General features: G+C 41.7%; 1 protein-coding gene across 1 annotated transcript in view; it reads right to left on the bottom strand.

Annotated features, from left to right (window-relative positions):
• Positions 1–231, bottom strand: part of LOC141787387 (uncharacterized) — a 41,986-nt gene extending 41,755 nt beyond the window's left edge. The window contains exon 1 of the mRNA XM_074665678.1: positions 156–231. Within this exon, the coding sequence (XP_074521779.1) occupies positions 156–231 (76 nt within the window). The remainder of the gene's footprint in view (positions 1–155) is intronic.
• Positions 232–23,249: the final 23,018 nt, after the last annotated feature.

The following is a 23,249-nucleotide window of genomic DNA, read 5'->3' as shown; positions in this document are numbered from 1 at the left end:
ACAGAAAGTATAAACCGATCCAACACTAAAGTTCAGTCTCCTCCAGACCTCACCAACAGGAGTTCCTCTTAAAAAACATCTAGCCCTCTCTTCGTGGTATCCAAACGTCTCCTGAGATGACAGAAGTGCTGAAGGAACTTTTAGGAGTCACTCACCGGTATCAGTGAGACAGCAGAGAAGCAGCGTCACACAGAAGATCCCTAATGTGGATCTGAGCTCTGAGGTCCCCATGGTTGCCCTGAGGACTGACCCTGTATGAAGACTAGCTTGAAGTATGTCTCCTTTTATATCCTTACAGTCAAGGTGGAGCTACACCTCTACTACAGGTAAGAGCCAGAGAAGGAGGCTGCTCCATCACTGATCCCTCCCCCACTTTAAAAATCTTCAGTGTAGTTAACTTCTGACATTTACATGTTAAATAAATACATGTGAATGTTCACAAAGTTACTATTTGTTTACTCAGCAAACATGTCAGCACCTCCATCAGTGTACTGAGCAGCTTATTCACCCTACAGGCCTCTGTTATACACTGTAGAGTTTTCATGATTACAGCAGTAGTAAAAAGCTCTGCGGAAAGTCTGAAATTGTTAAATCAAACAAAAATGGAAAATAACTGAAAACAATGTTAAGATGAACGGTGTATGATGAGTTAGACGACAGATAGCCATGAATTCTCTGGCTAACTGTCTGGATAAACTGCCCCGTCCACCGTTCACAGCCAGGATGAGGTTTTGATGTCACTGTGCAGTGCCTTTTTTTTCTCACACACAGAGTGTTGTGTGTTTCCAAATGACTCAACTGGTTTCATCAGTCCACAGGATGTTTTGCCGGTAGTGCTGTGGAACATCCAGTTGCTCTTTCACAAACTTCAAATGCACAGCGAGGTATTTTAATCAACAGTGGCTTTCTTCATCAGTATTAACCTAAAGTGTAGAGAATAATCGAAACAAAGAAAACCACTGAATGAGAAGATGTTTCCTTACGTTTTTACTAATACTGTACATGTAAATGTTAAGGTTCATCTCAAGTTTATTGAGTAAGAGTTCATTTATTCTGTAGTTTAATTCCAAAAGTTAAGCTAATATATTATACCTCTGAAATAAAAACACAGAGTGTTTTATATTTAAGGCATTTATTTCTTTTAATTGTGATGATTTTGGCTTGTTAGCAAAATTTTATGAAAACCACTCAGGATCTCATAAAGTCAGAATATTACATATGACCAATAAAAAAGACTTCTGAAACCGAAAATGTTGGTTCTCTAAAAACTATGCTCATTTATATTCACTCAGTACTCAGTTGGAGCTCTTTTGGCATGAGTTCATGCCTCAGTGTGGTCTGTCATGGGGAAGATCAGCCTGTGGCTCTGCTTCAGTGTTCGAAAGTTCAGGTAGGTTAGATCGCAGCTCATCTGTCTTACTGGGTCTGGTGTCCGTCATCTTCCTACTGAAAATACCTCTAGAGAGACCTCCCAGAGAATTAGGTCCCCAGATTTGGTACTTTTGATGCTGTGGGCAGTAGCCAAGTCCTGCAGAAATCTGAAATCAGCATCTCCCTGAAGCTTGTGTGCCAAAGGAAGCACAAAGTGTTTGAAAATGTCCTGGTAAACATCTGTGTTGACTCGGTGTACTTTTGTGATCCATGAAGCAGCCATTTTGGCTGAGCTAATCCTGGTTTAAACGCAGCGACCTAAAGCAGATCAGGGTGAGCTCTAAGAGAGCTCTACAAAGAGAGGAACTATTCTCAAGTTAATGTGATGTACTTTTGTGTAAACATGTAATAACGTTCATCAATCACACTGTTTTTCCTGTCATCACATTAAGTACTATAATCAGAAAAAAGGTCTGCTTGTATTTTGAGAGATTAACTTAGGACTTAACTTTGCTTTAAATGTATTTCCATATTTTTGCTTTGTTCAGGGACATTATTCATGCATGGTGTTTTGGAAAAGCTTAAATTCAGACATTTCTTTTCACTTTTAAGATTTAAAGAGTTCTTTAAAAATCAGCATTACCCCTTCATCACTTGCGAGCATTTTTGCCCCCTTACTGTGAGAATTTGCTCCTTTTTGTACTGTGTATGTACAACCAAGTACCTCAAAATACACCTGCATGTTAGAGGAACTTAATATCTTCATGTATGGTTAGATGTTTGATAGAAGAGAAAAATCAGCAGCTAAGCTTTCCGGAAGAAACTGAGTTCCCTTTACAATTTCAACCCAGAACTTGTGGCGTGATTGCAAGACCTGGGCTTAGAGGCCAGACCCAACACTTTTCATCAAGCTGATAAAATCTTAGTGAGATTCATTCATGATTTTTTGTCTTTTGCAGCATTTTAGGAAAACTTTTTTCAAAACCAATAAACCTGTAGCCTCAAAGTCGAAGAAATTTCACATATGAACAACAAACACCAAAGTCTGACGATAGCCCCGCCCCTGACAGGCCTCCAGCCAGGCTAGCATTACATGATTTACAGCTGAAAAAACAAAACAAAATCCCCGTTTTTCTCAGGCTGGTGTTTTAACAAACCCTTTCTCTAGCCTCTGTAACACCTGGTTTTGCTGCTGTCTCTTTAAGACTTGCCACAAACCCCCTACTCTCTGATTGGCCCACTGGAGGCCTGTTGGTGGCAGAGCTTTATCTGAGGCCAAATGTCTGTTGTTAATGCAGTGGTTTCCACCACAGTGTCATACCTGTTTTTTTAAAGTGCTGCTTATTCTTTTTTCATTAAAACAGAGAAAGGTTATTTTCAAACTGTTGAACTATTTGCTTACAGTCTCTCACAGGACAGTCAACCTCTTTCCATCCTTCATTTGTTTCAGGACAGGAACTAATTTTCAACTCAGTCCATTTGGCATTAAGCGAGGGGACATGTATAGGTATCTTTAAGTCCAGAGAAAACATTGTTACATCTTTTTAACCAGACTAACCAACCCAATGTATGCCATGGAAACAAGTGACTGTCTGTGTCTGAGGGATCTGTGGTCCACACCCATCGCTCGGCCTGCTCTGGCAAGAGACAAGATGGCCCATTGTTGAAGTGTAAACAGAACATGTGTCACTCTAAGGAGGTGAAGGACTTATGGATTTGTGTTGATGTACGAGTCCTGAATATGTAATCCACAGTGACTCAGCTCCTGTGGTCCAGGATGTGCATCCTGGTGTGTATCTTGAATAAAAACTTCAGCCTGTTTGTGAGTTTGTCTGTAAAACTTTTGCACTCTGTGAGGTCAGTCGAGAGAGGTCAACAGCCCCGGATCCAGCTTCTGAATTTGGGATTTTTTTTATAGAATGTTCGACTTGTTCTGTCAGTGGTCTCTAGAGTAAAACAAACAACAAAACCATTAATAAGATGTTTGCTTTTTTATCAAAATGTCAGGGTTTAAGTTTGGCCAATCCTTTCTCCTGGTGTAATCTTTTCTCTTTGTCTTTCTATTGACCAGACATGAGACAACACATGAGGCCTTCTTCTGTCTCTGAGCAGAGAGCTGTGGGTCAACAGCTGGTGATTGGTGATGCTTTTGTTAGGCCTTCCTCCACCACATGAGAGTAAAGCTGACCGGGGTTAAAGCAGGCCTTCATCCTTTCTGTGGGTTAGGGTTGAAGTTAGGGATCATCAAGTCAGAAAGAAAGGCTGTGACCACTGGGTGACTTGAGAAGTGATGTTAGTTTACACGAGCAGCTTGTCGGGCCCTGTGTTGTTTCCAAGTTAATACTTAAAGCTTGAGAAAACCAATGCTTTAGAAAATTGGCTTCCAAACTAGCAGCAACCAGAAGTCAGCAGCAGAAACTCAACTTCCAAAGAAAACTATCGAAGGATAAAAACAGAAACACTTACTCTTAGTATTACAGAGTAGACCTACTGCACACCTCCCTCACAGTAGCCACAGTTACATGAGGAGTTTTTTCGTCTTTCCGAATGGAATCTTTCCAAATGACTTTTCCGAAAACAATAGTATACATGGAAAGGAATATTCCATTTTCTGGTCTACATGTGCTGCTATAATGAAACAGAACAGTCAATGGGGCATGCACAGAAAAATGTAAACATCATGAGATTTATCAAAGCTGGAGGATGACAGTTTGTTTATCACGATGTAGCAACACTCCGTATTGCGAGTTTGTCATCCATCCAGTCTTGAAATTATGTTCATGTCTTTCAAAGTTTGGATCAAAAACAAACTTTCCACAGCAGTCCAGTGCTGACTGCTCACCGCCATTTTTAAATTTGAGGAACGTCTCTAGTTGCTTCTTACGTCATATCTGAGCATGCTCTGAAAGAACGCACCCTGACAACTTTTCGTTTGAGTGGATACATGATACCTCAATCTGTTTGGGGAAAGGAATATTCTACCCCACTGAAACTGATTAAATGTCCATTCGGATTGGCTCTTTTCTTTCAGAATGAGGTGTATACAAAGGTTAAATTCTTTCCGTTTGAGCAAATAAACCGAATGCAAGTGGAATATGTGGGTCCATGTATACGTGGCTGATGATAAGCTCCCTTTTTTTGGGCACTTACCTCATGTTATCGTCTTGTGTTTCTTGTTGTCCTCACTCCCCTGGTGCAGGGACATTTAGCTGAATTTTCAAGATCACTGGCTCTACCATTGTACCCACTGGTCCAGGAAAATTACATTAGATTAATAACAGCTGAGAATCTAATTGGCTAGCTCATTCTGAAAAGCAGGGGGTGAAACGCTCAGAAAATAACTATTATGATGAATTTCCTGCATACCTATGGTTGTCATCAGGTTTAAATAATTCTTGGGCTGTACTGTAGGCTGAGTTAGCAGATCTCCTGATTTATGGACTTATTCAATTAGGGTAACAAGTCATACCAACCACAGGAGCTGATTCATGTTTGTGTCGGTGGGTGCTCAAAAACTTTCATGACTATCACTTTAATAAAACAGCTAAAATGGGTGCTTCAGCGTGTTTTTTTTTCTTTTTTAACCAATGATGTTTAATCTAGGCAACAGGCTGGACTGACAGAATACAGTTTAGGTTATCACAAATCTTACATCTGACTCCCCAGAGACCAAGTAGCTAGACAACCCACCGTACTTTAGCCCACCATCGTACTTGAGCTGTCTGCGGTCCTGATAGTTGACGCCCTAAATTAGGACAAGCCAATCTGACAGTTCTCAGCATCTGCGACGGTTAGCATGATCAATCAGTTCTGCTCTTACTGCTCATTGTAGAGCTTTAAGGGGACAGATTACAAGACAAAGTTTACAGTGACACACACTAGAAAAGTAATGACCACTGCACTGGCATGATTTTGGTAGAACCAGAGAGAACCTATGATGCACATACAAGATTAACATGTGGCTTGAACTTGTGTAGCTGTCTTTGACAAGTTTACTTAAAATAACTGTAAAGCACATGATCAAATTCTTTGTGAATAGTTTAACAGATGCTTTTTTTTACCTCTTGTCTACATTTGTCCTTCAAGCTGAGAAGCATATCCAATGCAAAGGGCAGAGCTGTACTTCAGAGTATAACCCCATATGAGTCTTGGTAGGGGCCAGTGTATTTGTTTAGCCATGAAAGGTGAACGCCAAAGCCACGAGTAGTTGATCATACCCTGCAAGAACCAAGAAGCCCACTGACTACTCCAAGAGGGGTACCAACCTGCACCATCAAAGGCAGCCCCATGGGGGCTGAGGCAGGGGGCCCGACCATGCGGAGCAACCACCCATTCATCCACACACCCCACCCTCAATAAGCCAAGCCCCAGGTGATCATCAACAGGAATCCCAGCAACCCCCCTAGACTCCCCACACAGAGTAGTCCCCAACAAACAGCCGCCCATGCCAAGGCCACAGCGAGCCCCAAACGGGAGGATCTCATACCATAGCCCATTAAAGCCCAGTTTCCACCAAGTAGTCTGGTTTGGATCAGTAGGGTTTGGTACAGGCTGGCTTGGTTAAGTCTGACCCTGTTTGTGTTTCCACAGCCAACTGTGCCCTTTTGTGGTAGGCAGCGTGTAAGCCAGATGCTGATAGCCGCATCAGTTACATAATATAGCAGCACGACACAGTGTACCCCCCTAATAAATCCAACTAAGAAGGAAAACACAACACAGTAAACAAAGGTCAACTATGGGAAACATCTAGCATTTCATCTTCTTTGTGATTTCCACTCTTTGATACAAAGCACTATCATGTTTTTTCCAGAGAAGGCTGTGTGCCGCCAGGAGAAATACAGCTGGCGCTGTCACACAGGAAGTGACCATTCTTTCAACCAGTTAATGGACTGCAGTGTTGTGACTCTACCTTCTGGAACAGATCCGTTTAGTCTGGCACCCCAACAGAAGGGTCCCAAATAGTGGGTCTGAGTTATTTGGGGATCCGTGCCGAGATTAGTCAGCGAAAACGCCATAAAATACGTGCCATGCGGAGACAAACTGAACTGAACTGCTTGGTGGAAACGGGGCTAAAAGGACACAAACCCCCCAGGTCCCCACCCAAAGGCACTGGAGCCCAGCTGCTTCAGAAAGCCACCAACACCAACCCACAGGCTTCAGATGAGAAATGTTCCTATGCTGCGCATAAATTAAGTGTGTACATAAAATCACTGTCTGATTCATGATTTATGTGCACCAGCCAATTTTCTTCTCCCCACTGTGCGTATGTTAGTGAATCAGAATCATTCTAAAGTGGGATGTCTAAGGATGTCTGTTCAGTGCACTAGTGGGCGGAGCCATCTACCTTGATGCTCATGTTGTCAGCATCAGCCACAGCCCACTCTCCCATCCCCTCACCTGGAGTCTTTGCGAGTTAAAGCTGTGTCTGCGTCATTTGCTCAGGAAATGTATAAAGTCATGAGGAGAAGCAGTTATTTCATCTCTTCACTCAGCTTACATTTAGAAACCTGCATTAAAACTGACCTCCATTTGAGACACTGCATTTACCATACCCAACCATTTCATTAACATCAAATCAATGACTTTAAAATGTACATTGTGGTATTTTGAATTATAAAACTAAGTACTAAGTACTAAGTACTTGTTGATTTCTATTACAGAATTTTTCTTTTTGTGAAAGTAGTTTAAATATGTCATACACTAAGTCAAAAGTGTATGTGTTTACATTTTGTTGGTCATCATCATTTGTGTGTGTGCATGGTCTGAGGTGGTTCTGTTTTTGTTTCCTGTGCTTTGAATTTTGAGCTGCAGCAGCCAAACACTGTTTATCTTCTTGGTCTAAGAGCCACACAGTGACAGCTCAGGCTGTCTTTGTGTTAGCTGGCTGGCAAAAGACTTAGACTGATCAGCTCACAAGCACACACTGATCTCACTGTAAACACTGTAAATACTCCACGGATAGAAAGGTGCATTTGGAACTTTTCTCAGGAACCAGGAATCTTTTGAAGACCTCTGACAGGAGGCACAAGGCTCTGGGTTTAGTTCCTGGGAGTTAATCTGCCCCCCTGAAATGTTCCTGCTGGGCACCTGGCACAAAACTGAGACAGATTACCTGATCCCAAACAGCACAAAATGTGATTTCTGAATCTGGATCATTTTAAATTCAACAACCAGCCCCTAGACACCTTCAGGAGAATAGAATAGAATAGAATAGAATAGAATAGAATAGAATAGAATAGAATAGAATAGAATATTCTTTAAAATGTTTTGCCACAGCAGCTCACAAAAAAGTGCAGTAATGCCATAATAATAAAAATAGAATAATGATAATAGAATATAAAATAAAAAATTTGAGGAAATATAAAGAATATAAGAAGTATAGAAAAGTAGAAAAAAATATCACTATTTACATATTTATATAGGAGTGAGGTATATATACAAGATTGGTTCTGGAAAATGAACAACGGCTGAAACACAGATTAAGTCCTCAGCAATCTCTTTTTAGTTCAAAGGTCCAAATCTCCTCATCTGATGAGTACTCAATGATGATCTAAAGACATCTGAGAGGGATGCACCCAGCTGAATGGCTCCACAGGCTTGCTCTTCGACTGATCTAATACAGTGATGCAGTAAGGCAGTGGTTGTTTTTAATTAGCATTAACATTATAAGGAAGTGACATGAAGTGAAGCTACAGATGTAAAAACACTGAACTAATCCTTCTCCAATTCTTCACTTTATTTTTCTGACAGAGTTTTACTTTTACTCACAGCACTTAAACACGAATCTAGCTTTGGACCAGCAGGGGGCTCCACTGGTTAAAGTTGTATAGATGTTTATGAGAAAGTGACACCCAGCTTGAACCCTGCTGTGTTTGCACTGTCTTGTGTTTACGGTTGTAGTCAGAGATCGTAAACCTTCTTTCTGGATGTTCGAGTTGTCCTTCTGAGGTGGAGATGTTAATAAAGCAGGGTTTTCTGTTGAAGTCACTTTCTTTTTATGGTTCATGTTGATAGGGACCCTTGTTATTCATGAGCACAGTGTGACTTCTGCTCTCTTATCATTGCTATCTTACATAACGGCAAGGGAGGACATGATGCTTTATTTTCATTGATGAAGATCACTGTAAAATTAAGTACACATCCTTGTTTACCTAGACCTAATCCCTATGCTTTACACCCATTAGCCTTCAAAAGACCTGGGGACGTGTGCAGTCAGGTACCGCCTTGCCCAAAGGCACAGTGTCATACACGGTGTGTTTGTCTGCAGGTGTGGGTTGAGCTCTCTACCTTAGTATTCCTGTATTTGCCTGTTCTGTCATCACAGCTCCACCATGAGCTTTCTGTGAGACCTTTAACTCTTTCTGTCCTCGGCAAATACACAGGGATGAGGAGTAATCCAGGAGCAGGATGTGGTCAGAGCCGACAAGGATGCTGTTTGACTGCTGAGCCACAAAGCTGAAGTACAGTCACTGCCGGTCAAGACACAGGCGGGTTAGGTCACATACTGAGTCTGATTCTCAGTAAAACCACTGGACACCCCTCATCCATTCAAGTTTGAATTTTGCCAAAGAACTGAGAGAACTTCTCTGATTTAAATGAATGATATACAGTCCTTTTTTAAATCAGCAACGAATCAGCCAATACTCACTCCTATAGCACTTTTTCAACAACCAAAAAAGTACCTCAAGTTCTTTACAGGCATGTCAGAAATAACTATAAATACAAGCAAAGCATAAAACACAGAAATACAAAGTAAGGTGTAATACAGCTGCAAAGAGTTAAAATCCTTTCAGAACAGATGAACCAGAGTAAAACAGAATATGAACATAAAACAGAGCAGCCAAAAGACAGAATTAAAAGCCCTTTAAAGGAGTTTACAAGTTTAGACCAGGGGTCTGCAACCTTTACTTTCATTTCATTTCACACTTTCCATTTTGCCTCAGCTCACCTGAAATAAAAGTTATTCCGAGTTACAAAATCTACTTTATCTTCTAAATTATGACAGTAAAGTGTATACAATTCTCTAGAAAGTTAAAATTTAGTAAATAATTATCTAGACAAGAATTTATCATGAATTTCCACTTGTATATATGATGTCTTAGTTTTTTTTTTTTTTTTTTAATCAAATTTGCAAATATTCCAAAATTTCTGAAACTTTTAAAAAGAAGCAAAAAAAAAGTAAAAATTTGAAGTAAAAACATTTCAAAAATCAAAAAATAGTAATTTACAAGAAAGCTCAAAACATTTTGATATTTTAAAAAAAATTGCAAAAATTGCAAAAAGATAATACTAAATAAATTTTTATACTTTGAAAGAATACCTGAATTTGACATCATATATTGATAATATTGCTTAATGCATCAATTTTGGTTTGCTAATGTCTTGCCTTATACTAAGCCTGCATATCAATCCGGCACGTTGTCAGTTAAATGAATACGACCACACAGAATTAAAATCTGTATTGTCTTCCAGATTAGTCTTTTTGTAGATGTAGTTCTCTTCCCAGGGCTGTAAAACTTGAGGTTAGCCAGATCTTGTAATGGTGCGGCCACACCAAACGCAAACTTGCAAATTATTTTGCACGAATGGCCTGTCACGCACCGCGTGAACACCCGAGTCTCGATGCTGACCTGCGTGAAGTTGGCCCCCCACCCAACGCAAAACTCGACAAAAATAGTCTCAATCGTTTGTGCTACGTTAGTGCTGGTTTGTGCAGAAAAAAATATCGTTTGTGCTGCTTTAGCTTTGAAGTTATTAAAAAAATATTATTAAGGTCATTCAAAGTTCACTCAGCCCCCCGACACAGTTCAAACTGAACAAAAATAGTCTCAATCGTTTGTGCTACGTTACGCTTTGGTTTTTAAGATATAACAAGTTTATTAATAGGGGATGACATCAACCCCCCCCCCCCCCCCCCCCCCCCCCCCCCAGTTGGTGCTGCTTTAGTTTTTAAGATATTAAAAAATATTATTAAGATCATTCAAAGCCTGTTAAGGATCGCCATGCCAATCTCCATTGAGTCCCATTGTACAATAATATTTTTTAATATCAGTTTGAACTGTGTCGGGGGGGCTGAGTGAACTTAGAATGACCTTAATAATTTTTTTCAATATCTTTAAAACTAAAGCAGCACAAAGATAATTTTTTTTTTTGCACAAACCAGCACTAACGTAGCACAAACGATTGAGACTATTTTTATCGAGTTTTGCGTTGGGCGGGGGGCCAACTTCACGCAGGTTCGACGCTGGACTATTTTGACAAGCTGAGGGGCGAACGCGTTAGCGCGTTCCTGTGCATTCAGACTAGAGAGCATCTGAAAACAATGAGCTGTGGTTTCCAAAGCATGACAGGAGAGTGTGTGAAAGCTTTGGAGATCAGAATCAATGCCTGCTGCCTCTCCCTGGTAATCCACCAGCCCTGCCTGGCTGTTCCCTACAATCTGATCCTCAAACCCCCGACCACCTGTACCCCCGAACCCCCGAACCCCCTACCCATGTTCCCAGCGGTCTCCCTGGGGATAATGAAGGGGTCGAGGAAAGAGAGGAGCACAGAGAACTTCCATCTTTTCCCTGGCTCTGCCCCTGCCCCGCTCTTTCCTCCTCTCTATCAGGCTCAAAACTCCACTGAGGAAAACACAGTCGGACTCAGTGATGACCGTGCAGGCCAATCCAGCTTGGAACGAATGTTTACAGAGCTTACCTTCAAAACCTGTCTCCTCAGCGACTTTCACCAGCCTGCTCCTTTTCTTTCACTCTCTGCAGAGTACACACGTCGTATCCTATAACTCTGGATGATGACACATCGCACAGATTGTTTTCCCCTCCATCCTCTGGCGGAGTTGACGCCGGAACAGGTGGCGGTTCCCCCACAACGTCATCAAATCAATGATGTTGGGGAATGTCATCGCTGATTGGCATCCACGGCAAGCCTTCACACGAATTTGCGTCAAAAGTTCAATATTTTGAACTCTGGCGAATTCGCGTCTACCTCCCCAAACGCGTGAACGCTCCAAACGCAAGAACGCTCCACACGCACAAACGCGCCACGCCAAATGCCCCAAACACACCGCACAAGGCGAATCGGCGTCTAAACGCGTCTTTGCATTTACTTTGTATGTAATTGTGCCGCAAATTTGCGTTTGGTGTGGCCGAACCATAAGAGGTGAAGTAGAGTAGTGGCAGGCTTTATTGACAGATGGGATGAAGATTTAGTTCAACTAAATGTCACATGATTTTTTACTTAGTGTCAATGTCAAGCGGCAACCTCCGGTCTAAGAATATGAGGCAATGCTGAAGTGCTAAAATGTTCGTTTGAGGCTTGCTCTGGAAGTATAGGAAGTCACATACACACCAAGCAAAAAAAGCTGTTTTCAAAGCAGAAATTAACCTATTTACAGCCTGGTTCAAAAAATGTCTCCTGTCTGAATCACTAATTTTACAATCGGCACACACTGTACGGGGAGTGAATCATTTTTCTTACTCAACAGTTCAGATGATATTAAGATCGTGAGCTCCCCCAATGAGAGGCACAGCTGAGGGTCACGTGACAGCCGGCGCCCTATGGCTGTAGGCAAAGCCCTTGCCACTACCAATATGGCAGCTATAGCCGATGTGCTTAATTTTCCGCTTCAGAAACAGACGGGTGACATCGGCGAGACTACGTCCATGTTTTATACAGTCTATGGTCAATGTCTATGATCATCAATACCCTCTGTAAGAAAAATACATTTCTTTATTTCAATATATTCACTATCTTACAGTTGTTTTAAACGGGGTGTCTGCACATCCTTAAATAGTTCCTAACTCGTGTATCTAAAACTAAGGCCTTATAATGTCTTAAATTCATTAAAAATGTCATATGCTCGTCTTAAATACATTACTCAGAGGTCTTAATTTTCGGGGCAGGATAAGTTAATGTTATAGATTTTTGTATATGTAGGCTACAGTTAAAACTTTTATCCCCTACGTGAGATCCTTCCCGCGTACGGGGCTTTTGTTTTGGGCTGTGGAGTGCAATTCACCACCAGACCAAAGAAAGAAGTACCAGAGAAAACAATCAGACAGAATTCACTGTTTAAGTCTGAGCATGTGGAGACCACGTCTGGGACTATGGGTAAATGCAAATTTATTGAGGGTTTGCTGAATGATGACGCCTGTTTGGTTTGCAATACAGCAAGATCCCATGACCATCTCCCATATTTATAGCCTTTGCAGCCTGAAATCTTATTCAAGGTTGCACTAAAAAGTCTTAAATTTGACTTACTGAAACCTGCAGATACTCTGTTACAGCAAAGTAGTTTTTGTTGTGATGGCGTTTTTTAACCTGCTGTACATGGAGACGTTGCAGAGAGGACACAGACTGTCTGTGCTTTAATCCAAACTACTGCCCCTGTAGTGGTGTTTTAAAGTTAACTGAAAAACACTAAAACAAATCTTAGTTTATCTTTTTTCTCATTTTAAAATTATTCAACACACTGCAAAAAATCATCTGGTACATATTGCATGCAATTTGAAGCACAGACAGCCGGTGTGTGCCATGTGGAGCATGGAGAAATGGGGTCTAATGTACAAAGACTTGCGCGGATTTTACAACTTAAAATTGGTGTACACTCAAATCCAGAAAATTTCATACGCACAAATGTATCCAGATGTATGAAACTGTAAGCCAGCCAAGGGTGGAACATCTGGTTACTACAAATGAAGCCTATGAGTTGCTGTTCATTGAGAATCTGCTTGAGGCTGGCTGCAGAAAGACCAGAATTCACATATACACACCCACCTGATTGTCCAATCAGAGACACAGCTCAGCTCATGTGACTGGCGGGCGCCCTGTAGCTGCTTGAAAGAAAACTCATAACCAGCGTCACAGCATATGTGGCCACGTATGGGATTAGCTTCATTTCACAGTTTCAGGGACAGACGGTGACGCCGCTGAGCCTCCGTCCATGTTTTTTACAGTCTATGGTGCCAGCATGGATCCAAGCACATTTCCTCTGTATATCCCAATCAGCGTGGGATTGAGCGCACATGCCTGAGTCCCTGACCCCTCCCTGTCCACACCCCCACTTTAGTAGACAAAGCATATGTAAATGAGCCCAGCACCTGAGATTTTCCTCTCTGCACAATCAGAAAATAAAAAAAAAGAATGAGTGAAGAGAAAAAAAATATTCATAGAAGGTAAGTTGGGTGCTACACACTGAAGTTGAGGCTGTGCGAATGCTTTTATATCCACTAATGTAATTGCAGACTCCTGGGTGTGTTAGTTGTGTTAACTGTTTCCCAGCATCACCTGTAAGTGTCGCCAGAGGATCAACAGCTTTAGAGATGCACATACACCAGCCATGAAGTTGGTGTGAGGCGCTGCACATTTCCATGGTCATTTTACTCTTGATACGTCTGAACTTTGCTGTGAAGAAGAGCGTACGCCACGTTTTATGTGCATACGTACTCCTTGTACCTGAGGCCTCTCATCTCTTTCTCTGGTTGTCTCTGTAGCCTCTCATCTCTTTCTCTGGTTGTCTCTGAGGCCTCTGATCTCTTTCTCTGGTTGTCTCTGTGGCCTCTCATCTCTTTCTCTGGTTGTCTCTGTAGCCTCTCATCTCTCTCTCTGGTTGTCTCTGAGGCCTCTGATCTCTTTCTCTGGTTGTCTCTGTAGCCTCTCATCTCTTTCTCTGGTTGTCTCTGTAGCCTCTCATCTCTTTCTCTGGTTGTCTCTGTGGCCTCTCATCTCTTTCTCTGGTTGTCTCTGTGGCCTCTGATCTCTATCTCTGGTTGTCTCTGTAGCCTCTCATCTCTCTCTCTGGTTGTCTCTGAGGCCTCTGATCTCTTTCTCTGGTTGTCTCTGTAGCCTCTGATCTCTATCTCTGGTTGTCTCTGTAGCCTCTGATCTCTTTCTCTGGTTGTCTCTGTAGCCTCTCATCTCTTTCTCTGGTTGTCTCTGTAGCCTCTCATCTCTTTCTCTGGTTGTCTCTGTGGCCTCTGATCTCTATCTCTGGTTGTCTCTGTGGCCTCTGATCTCTATCTCTGGTTGTCTCTGTAGCCTCTCATCTCTTTCTCTGGTTGTCTCTGAGGCCTCTGATCTCTTTCTCTGGTTGTCTCTGTAGCCTCTCATCTCTTTCTCTGGTTGTCTCTGTGGCCTCTCATCTCTCTCTCTGGTTGTCTCTGTGGCCTCTCATCTCTCTCTCTGGTTGTCTCTGTGGCCTCTGATCTCTTTCTCTGGTTGTCTCTGTGGCCTCTGATCTCTTTCTCTGGTTGTCTCTGTAGCCTCTGATCTCTTTCTCTGGTTGTCTCTGTGGCCTCTCATCTCTTTCTCTGGTTGTCTCTGTAGCCTCTGATCTCTTTCTCTGGTTGTCTCTGTAGCCTCTGATCTCTTTCTCTGGTTGTCTCTGTGGCCTCTCATCTCTATCTCTGGTTGTCTCTGTAGCCTCTCATCTCTTTCTCTGGTTGTCTCTGTAGCCTCTGATCTCTATCTCTGGTTGTCTCTGTAGCCTCTCATCTCTTTCTCTGGTTGTCTCTGTGGCCTCTCATCTCTTTCTCTGGTTGTCTCTGTGGCCTCTCATCTCTTTCTCTGGTTGTCTCTGTGGCCTCTCATCTCTTTCTCTGGTTGTCTCTGTAGCCTCTGATCTCTTTCTCTGGTTGTCTCTGTAGCCTCTGATCTCTTTCTCTGGTTGTCTCTGTAGCCTCTGATCTCTATCTCTGGTTGTCTCTGTAGCCTCTCATCTCTTTCTCTGGTTGTCTCTGTGGCCTCTCATCTCTTTCTCTGGTTGTCTCTGTGGCCTCTCATCTCTTTCTCTGGTTGTCTCTGTGGCCTCTCATCTCTTTCTCTGGTTGTCTCTGTGGCCTCTCATCTCTTTCTCTGGTCGTCTCTGTGGCCTCTCATCTCTTTCTCTGGTTGTCTCTGTGGCCTCTGATCTCTTTCTCTGGTTGTCTCTGAGGCCTCTGATCTCTTTCTCTGGTTGTCTCTGTGGCCTCTCATCTCTTTCTCTGGTTGTCTCTGTGGCCTCTCATCTCTTTCTCTGGTTGTCTCTGTGGCCTCTGATCTCTTTCTCTGGTTGTCTCTGTGGCCTCTCATCTCTTTCTCTGGTTGTCTCTGTGGCCTCTCATCTCTTTCTCTGGTTGTCTCTGTAGCCTCTGATCTCTTTCTCTGGTTGTCTCTGTGGCCTCTGATCTCTTTCTCTGGTTGTCTCTGTGGCCTCTCATCTCTTTCTCTGGTTGTCTCTGTGGCCTCTCATCTCTTTCTCTGGTTGTCTCTGTGGCCTCTCATCTCTTTCTCTGGTTGTCTCTGTGGCCTCTGATCTCTTTCTCTGGTTGTCTCTGTGGCCTCTCATCTCTTTCTCTGGTTGTCTCTGTGGCCTCTCATCTCATCTATTTCTCTGTCATAGTTAATGGCAGCTCCTTCAGCTCTCAGCTGCAGCTCCTTCAGTCTTAATCTGCACCTCTCAAAGCCCGTTTTCGAGGGCTGCCAGTCTTTTGTTGTTCTCCAGCTCTTTCTTTGAGACTGCTGACTGTGAGCTGTAGCAAACTGTTGGTGACAGGGTATCCTCAGAGTATCCTCTAACTTGGCCTCCATGTCTTCTTTCTCCATTCTCAATGCTGTCTTGCCTTTCCAGACTCTCAGAGGCTGCATCAGCTTCTCTCAGCTTGTAGATTGAGGTGAATGTATGAGAACTGGCTGCAGCCTGCTGCTGTGAAGCTGGGACTGCAGCTTTTCAGTCTGACTCTTCTCTTAATCAAGCCTCTTCTCTTTGAGCTCCATCCGAAGAGATTGAATCTTCTGGTACACTTTTGTGAAAAGAGCGCCATCTTCTCCTCTGCCTAGATATGTGAGAACATGTCCGTTCCTGTCTACCTCAGTTCTCAGGTTTTTGGTCTTTTGAGACGGATAGTCCAGCTGTTCGTATTCTGGAGGACAGGGATCTTGTGGTCTTTCTGAAGGTAACTGTTTTTGGCTTGTGCCTGTTTGAGGGCTGAAGACAACTGGTTATTTGTCTCCTTCAGTGAAGAAACTGAAACTGTGATGTCTCTGCAGTCAGCTTCAGTTTGTAGGGTCTGAAATTTGAGGGACCGTGACTGTAGTTCCTCTTTTTTTTCTGCTGACCTTCCTCCAGGAGGCTGTTTATCTGTTGTTGCTCCTCCAGACCATGTCTGAGTTTGTCCTTTGTCTTCTTGCTGCTCTGAAGCTTAGCTGTCAGTTCACTGATTTTCTGCTGTGATTTGCTCAGCTGCAGCTCTTTCTGTGACTCCGACAGTTCATCATATTTAGTTTGCAGAAACCCAGTTTGGCATTTTGCTGCTGTGCACTGAGGCTGTCTTTCAGGTTCTTGATTTCAGCACTCTGGTATCTCCAGCTGGACCTGGGACTCCTTCAGGTGGCTCTTGAGTTTCTCCACCATGTTCTTGTAAACTTCCACCTCGGCTTTCAGGGATTTATAATCTGGTCCTTATCGTAGCCTTCTTCTCCAAATTCTTCTTTTCTTTCAGTAAGAGCGTTGATCATCAGTGACTGGCTTTTAAACTGAGCTTTGCCATAAATCCCTTTGTCCTTAGACACAGATATATTCTCCTAGATTATGGAAGTTTTCTTCATTTCCTGAGTCCTCAGACTCCTCTTCACAACTGTCGAAGTCCTGGTCTGAGACGCACTCTTTCTCAGCTCGAGTCTCCTGTTCAACTGTCTCCTGATGTTGCTCCCCTCTTGAACAGACAATTCAGGCGGGTTAAACCCATGTATGTATCTATGGCTGTGTCCGAAATCACTCACTATTCTCTATATTATGCACTATATAGTGAATACGCCATTTTGTAGTGGCGAATGCTTAGTGAGTATTGATATTCACTATATAGTGCACTCAATCTATCCCACAATTCACCGCGAAATGTAGTAGACAGCCGATGGTCACTAGACCAAACAATATCCCATAATGCATTGCGGCCACAGCACCAAATCGCACAACATTACAACATGGCGGAAAGGAGAGGTGAAGAACAACGACAGCAGAACAGCTATAAATGTAAGTAAATTCCCATTTGACCGAAAATGACAATTATGTAACGGCATGCTGTCTCCGAAATCGGCTAGCAACCACTGATATGTGTCTTCATATGCTGCATACAAATGTATTATACGCGATTGCATGATAGTTATGGTAGCGACCGTAATTGCTGTAATAATATATCGCTACATAGTGTTCACTACAGTAAATCGGCAAGTAACTAGCTCTTCGAATTTAAAATGAAGAGCTACTGTTAGAAAACTAGGTGCTGAGGGGCGCTAGAGAGCCCGAGCAAGATGGCAGCATAGCGTGAAGGCTCCTGATAACTTCGCACACAAAACTACCCCAAACTTTTGTAAACCTGGCTAACTGCATGAAACAGACTATGCCAAAACCTCCAGCACCCAAGGAGTGTGACATCTTTACAAAAGCTTGTAAAACAAGCTCACGAAGCACATCACCGGCCGCTGACGACGAAGGTAGCAGCATGGCTAACTTAGCCGAAGTGCTAACGGAGTTGAAAGCACTCCGCTCCGAGTTCGGCTCGAAGCTTGACGGAATAAACAACCAACTTGGCGAGCTGACAAACTCCTTTTCAGTACTGGAAAACAGCTTGGGTGAAACCCAAAGAAAGGTAACTGCTAACGAAAATCGAATCGAGGAAGCCGAAGCTCGCTTATCTGCTGCAGAAGACATGCTGGAAAGGACTGAGACGGCTCTGGCTGCAGCGGCAAAACGACTCAAGAACCTGGAAGAAAAAACGTAGGATCTGGAAAATCGTGGGAGAAGAAAAAATATCCGGGTGTTCGGCCTTAAAGAGGGAGCTGAAGGTAAACGTCCTCTTATAGACTTTATACATGACATGCTACCTCAATGGCTGGAAACTGGGCCCGACAGATCATTCACACTGGAAAGAGTCCACCGCACACTAGCCCCAGCAAAACCCAACCAGAACAGAGCCGTTCTCATTCGATTCAACAAGTTTCAAGACAAAGAGTTCGTCCTTCACTCTACGAGACAACGGGACATCACTTACGACTGATCAAGACTCGCTTTTACCCAGGCTCTCTCAGCCGAAACGATGCGCCAGAGACGGGAGTTCAACAATGTTAAAAAGCAGTTTATCGACATAGGAGCCTTCAGAGGATTTCACCTCCAACCATGTAAGTTGAGGGTGCTTCATAACGGAAAGATCCAGATGTTTTCACCTCCAAAGGAAGCAGAGGAATTTTACCGTACTGTCATGAGCAAAGAAGAAATCACACATAGCCAGAGCTAAAATGTTTCTGTACTTAAATGGGGTGTAGGAAATAGTTCATATGCATAAATATAGGCCTAACATTCTTATGTTCATCCTGGCTTGGCTGCAACCTGAGTTTTTTATTTTTATTTATTTATTTTTCTCTCTTTTTTACTATTAAGCACTGACTTCTTGCTCTTTTTATTATGGTGAATATGGACAATAACTAGCGGGTACACTTTGGTTGTTGTTGAGACTTAGTTGTTATATTCAGTATTTTTTATATGAACATTTTTTTTAATTTATTCATTTATTTATTTACTTTTATTTATTTTTAAACAAATATTTTAATGACAATTGTTATTGCTTTTAAATTTCCATTTATCCATTCTTTCTTTCTTTCTGTAAACTCTCCCTTGAAAAACCCTTCCTTCACTGCTTACATTCATAGTATTTATTTACTCTTAATATTTATTTATCCACCTATTATTATTATTATTATTATTTTTAATTTTCTTTTTTTTTCATTCTCCCTTAAATAATATTTACTTATTTTCTTATTTAACTATTTTTAAACTCAGTCTATTTGACCTGCATTTTTGCCATAAATTAGAGCATAATATTGACAAGAAAAGCCAAGCCAACTCCTAAATTTTTTTTTTTTTTTTTTTTTTTTTTAGATTAGGCCTGTTTTTCTCCTTTTGTATAAAGACAAAATATTTGTCTACTTTTTTTCTTTATTCTAAACACACTGTGCGTTGTTCTAGGATACCAGCTACCTGCCTGATAGGTTAAGGGTGTTACTTGTTCCTGTGTGGTTGTCTGGTCGTTTGGGGACTAGGCTGGGGCAGTGGGTGGGGAGGGCGGGAGGTGTAGAGCGGGGCCCCTTTCACTCTACTTGTGTTTTCATTTTAGTTTTCTTTAATATTGTTTTAGTTCTCTACTGTCTTCTATTTTATGTTACCATGGTCAAACATTGCCTTTATTACACAATGTTCTCAGTATGTCCAGTGCGCTTAACATAATAACGTTTAATGTCAGAGGCCTTGGCCATCCAATCAAGCGTAAACGAGTTCTTACATTTCTGAAAGAAGAAAAAGTAGCAGTTGCTTTCCCAAAGGAAACTCATTTGTCTAATGAGGAGCACAAAAAAACTTAAAAGAGACTGGGTTGGACAGGTATATTTTTCTAGCTTTACTAGCAACAAAAGAGGTACAGCAATACTTATCCATAAAAACTAACCTTTCATTCTTAAGGATCAGCACACTGACTGTGAGGGTAGGCATGTATTAATACGAGGGATGCTATATGGACAAGAACTAACACTACTCAATCTCTACGCACCAAATGAGGACAATCCTAAGTTTATGATAGATATGATTACATTATTTAACCAGTATAACACAGATTTTGGATTGGTTGCTGGTGATTTTAACTGTTGTATGGATAGCAACCTGGATAAATCTTCTCCAGCACTGTGTAACCCCAATGCATCGAAGACCCTGAAAATAGCTTCAAAGGACGTAGGTCTGGTCGATGTTTGGAGGGAACTTAACCCTACAGTAAAAGACTACACCTTCTACTTGGCGAGGCACAAATCATATTCTCGCTTAGACTTCTTCCTTCTACCCCAGGAATATATTTCATCCGTAATATCATGTACCATAGGGCCCATTCTCATATCAGATCATTCACCAGTCCACTTAATGCTGTCCCTACCTCAACAGACTTGTCAGACTAAACACTGGAGATTTAACTCCTCACTCCTCACAAATACAGAAGCTTGCAATAACATCAGACAGTGGCTAGAACAGTACAGACAGGATAATGCAACCTCACCTGTTTCTCCAGCAATAATGTGGGATGCAGCTAAAGCCGTAATTAGAGGCCAATTGATCTCCTACACATCAGCAAGGAAAAGAAAGATCATCAAAGAAACTTAGCAACTCAAGAAGGATTTAATCAATTTAGAACAATCCCATAAACAATAGCCCATAGATGAAAACTTAAAGAAACTAAATGCAGCCAGAATCAATCTTAATCTCATCCAAACTGAACATATTAAAAAACTCCTATTCTTCACCAGACAACAATTTCATGAATATGGTAATAAACCTAGTAGGCTGTTAGCCTATCAGCTTAAAAAACAACGTGCAGATAACATAATAAAATGCATACGCAGTCAGTCAGGTCAATTGAAATATGATACTCAACCGATACAATCCTCATTTTTTGACTTTTATAAACGGCTTTACATGTCAGAAAACCCCTCTGAAACAGATATTCGTTCATTTCTGGATAAGGTGTCCTTACCTGGCATCTCAGAAGATGAAAAGGAACGGCTTAGCGCCCCAATTACTTCAGAGGAAGTTTTACAGGCAATTAAATCAATGCCATCCGGGAAAACTCCAGGTTTAGACGGATACCCTGTAGAATTCTATCAGACATTTTGGCCGCAAATTCAGCCCCTTTTCATGCCCATGCTCACAGATCTTTTTGAAAATGGAAACCTCCCTGATTCCATGTAAACAGCAATAATAACACTAATACATAAGAAGGACAAAGACTTAGCGGACTGCACCTCATTCCGCCCAATTTCCCTCCTCCCAGTTGACTTTAAAATAATATCAAAAATAATTGCAAAAAGGCTGGAGGTCCTGCCACCCCAGATTGTCAATCCCGATCAATCTGGTTTTGTGAAGGCACGCTATGCCTCTGATAACATTGGAAGACTGCTAGATGTAATTGATCACTCATCCCTTCATAACAACTCAGCCTTATTACTATCTCTTGACGCAGAAAAAGCATTTGATAGGGTTGAGTGGTCATACTTATTTGCTGTTTTGGAAAAATTCAATCTGGGCGATAAATGTATCGGGTGGATTAAGGCCATGTATAGTAACCCACAAGCCATGCTATGCATTAACGGCACCCTTACTGAGAAATTTGGGCTATATAGAGGCTGCAGGCAGGGGTGCCCACTGTCTCCATTTCTGTTTAATATGGCGATTGAACCACTCGCAGAAGCCATAAGAACTAATGATGAGATTACTGGGATTGATACTGGGAAAATAAAGAATAAAATTTCGCTGTATGCAGATGACATCATTTTATACATGTCCAACCCAGAAACCTCTATTCCAGCAGTGCTGAACCTCATCTCTAATTTTGGAAGTATATCAGGTTATAAAATTAATCTAACAAAATCCAATGCCCTATTGATGAACGCTCCCATCTCTAACAAACTCAAAATCATTTCTCCTTTTACCTGGGCTCAAAATGGCTTCAGGTATCTTGGTGTGAATGTAGCTCCTAAACTCAAAGATCTCTACCAGGCAAATTACATCCCATTTATCAAACAGATTAAGGAAGAGATAGAACACTGGAAATTGCTCCCTCTTTCACTTCTTGGGCGCATTAACGTTATTAAAATGAACGTATTGCTACTGCTACTTTTTTCAATCATTGCCTTGCTATTTGGACAAACAATTCTTTAAGTCTATAAATAAAATGCTGTCCTCTTTTATTTGGAACAACTCTCCTCCTAGAATAGCCTTCGAAACGTTAATAAAATCCAGAGAGAAAGGTGGACTGGGATTACCAGATTTTAAGCTGTATTACTGGGCCGCCCAGACAAAAAGCCTGATTAGCTGGATAAAAAAACGTAACGATGCTCACTGGATTGACATAGAAGAAGAACTCTGTTTCCCTATCTCCATAACCTCATTACCATTTATTAACAACACAAACATACTACATTCAGTAACGCGAACACATGTAATTTACAACACTCTTCGGGCTTGGCAAGATGTGAAAAGGTTTTGTGGAACCCATGACAGAATCTCTGGGCTTGCCCCTTTATCCTCAAACCCTGACCTGCCACCATCAATCGGAAAGTCCCTGCTAACAAAATGGAAGGAAAATGGTATTTATCAGTTCCGTCACTTGTTTAACAAAACTTCTCTTAAAACCTTTGCAGAATTAAGATCAGATTTTGAGATTCCAAAACAGGACTTTTACAAATACTTACAAATTCGCCACTTCATTTACACCCTAACAGGAGACAAGCAAATATCTGCGGGATTGTCACGCCTAGAGGAGATTCTGACAGGTTCCACATCACTTAAAGGCAAAATCTCTGTGATATACAATGCTTTACTAGAATGTCACTCCTCTTCCCTCACCACACTTAAAAATATCTGGCAAAAAGATTTAAGATGTGATCTTACTGAAGATCAATGGGAGGCCATGTGCCAGAATGTCTTTGTTTCACTGTCTTGTAACAAAATAATTGAACAGAATTATAAGTTTATGCACAGGATGTACCTTACCCCACTTCGCTTGAGGAAGATGTTTCCTAATTCATCCCCTGTATGTCATCGATGTAAAAGTTGTGTAGGGACAATCATGCACATCTTCTGGGAATGCAAAAAGATCAAACGCTTTTGGAGAGACATGCATAACCTGTCTGTCAAAGTCATGGGAACCACAGTGGACTGTACCCCTATATACTTTCTTTTTGGTACTGATCTGAATAGGACCCTGGATCCCACACACACAAAGAGGATTGCTATGATATCTTATATAGCAAAGAAATGCGTTTTGCTTAACTGGAACCAACACAATCCCCCTTCATTGACTATGTTC

Source organism: Halichoeres trimaculatus, unplaced genomic scaffold (genome assembly GCF_033239565.1).
Source record: "Halichoeres trimaculatus isolate MK-OKI-2021-1 unplaced genomic scaffold, fHalTri1.1 fHalTri1_scaffold_3, whole genome shotgun sequence".
Classification (NCBI taxonomy): domain Eukaryota; kingdom Metazoa; phylum Chordata; class Actinopteri; order Labriformes; family Labridae; genus Halichoeres; species Halichoeres trimaculatus.
This window is presented reverse-complemented; position numbering and strand designations above follow the sequence as displayed.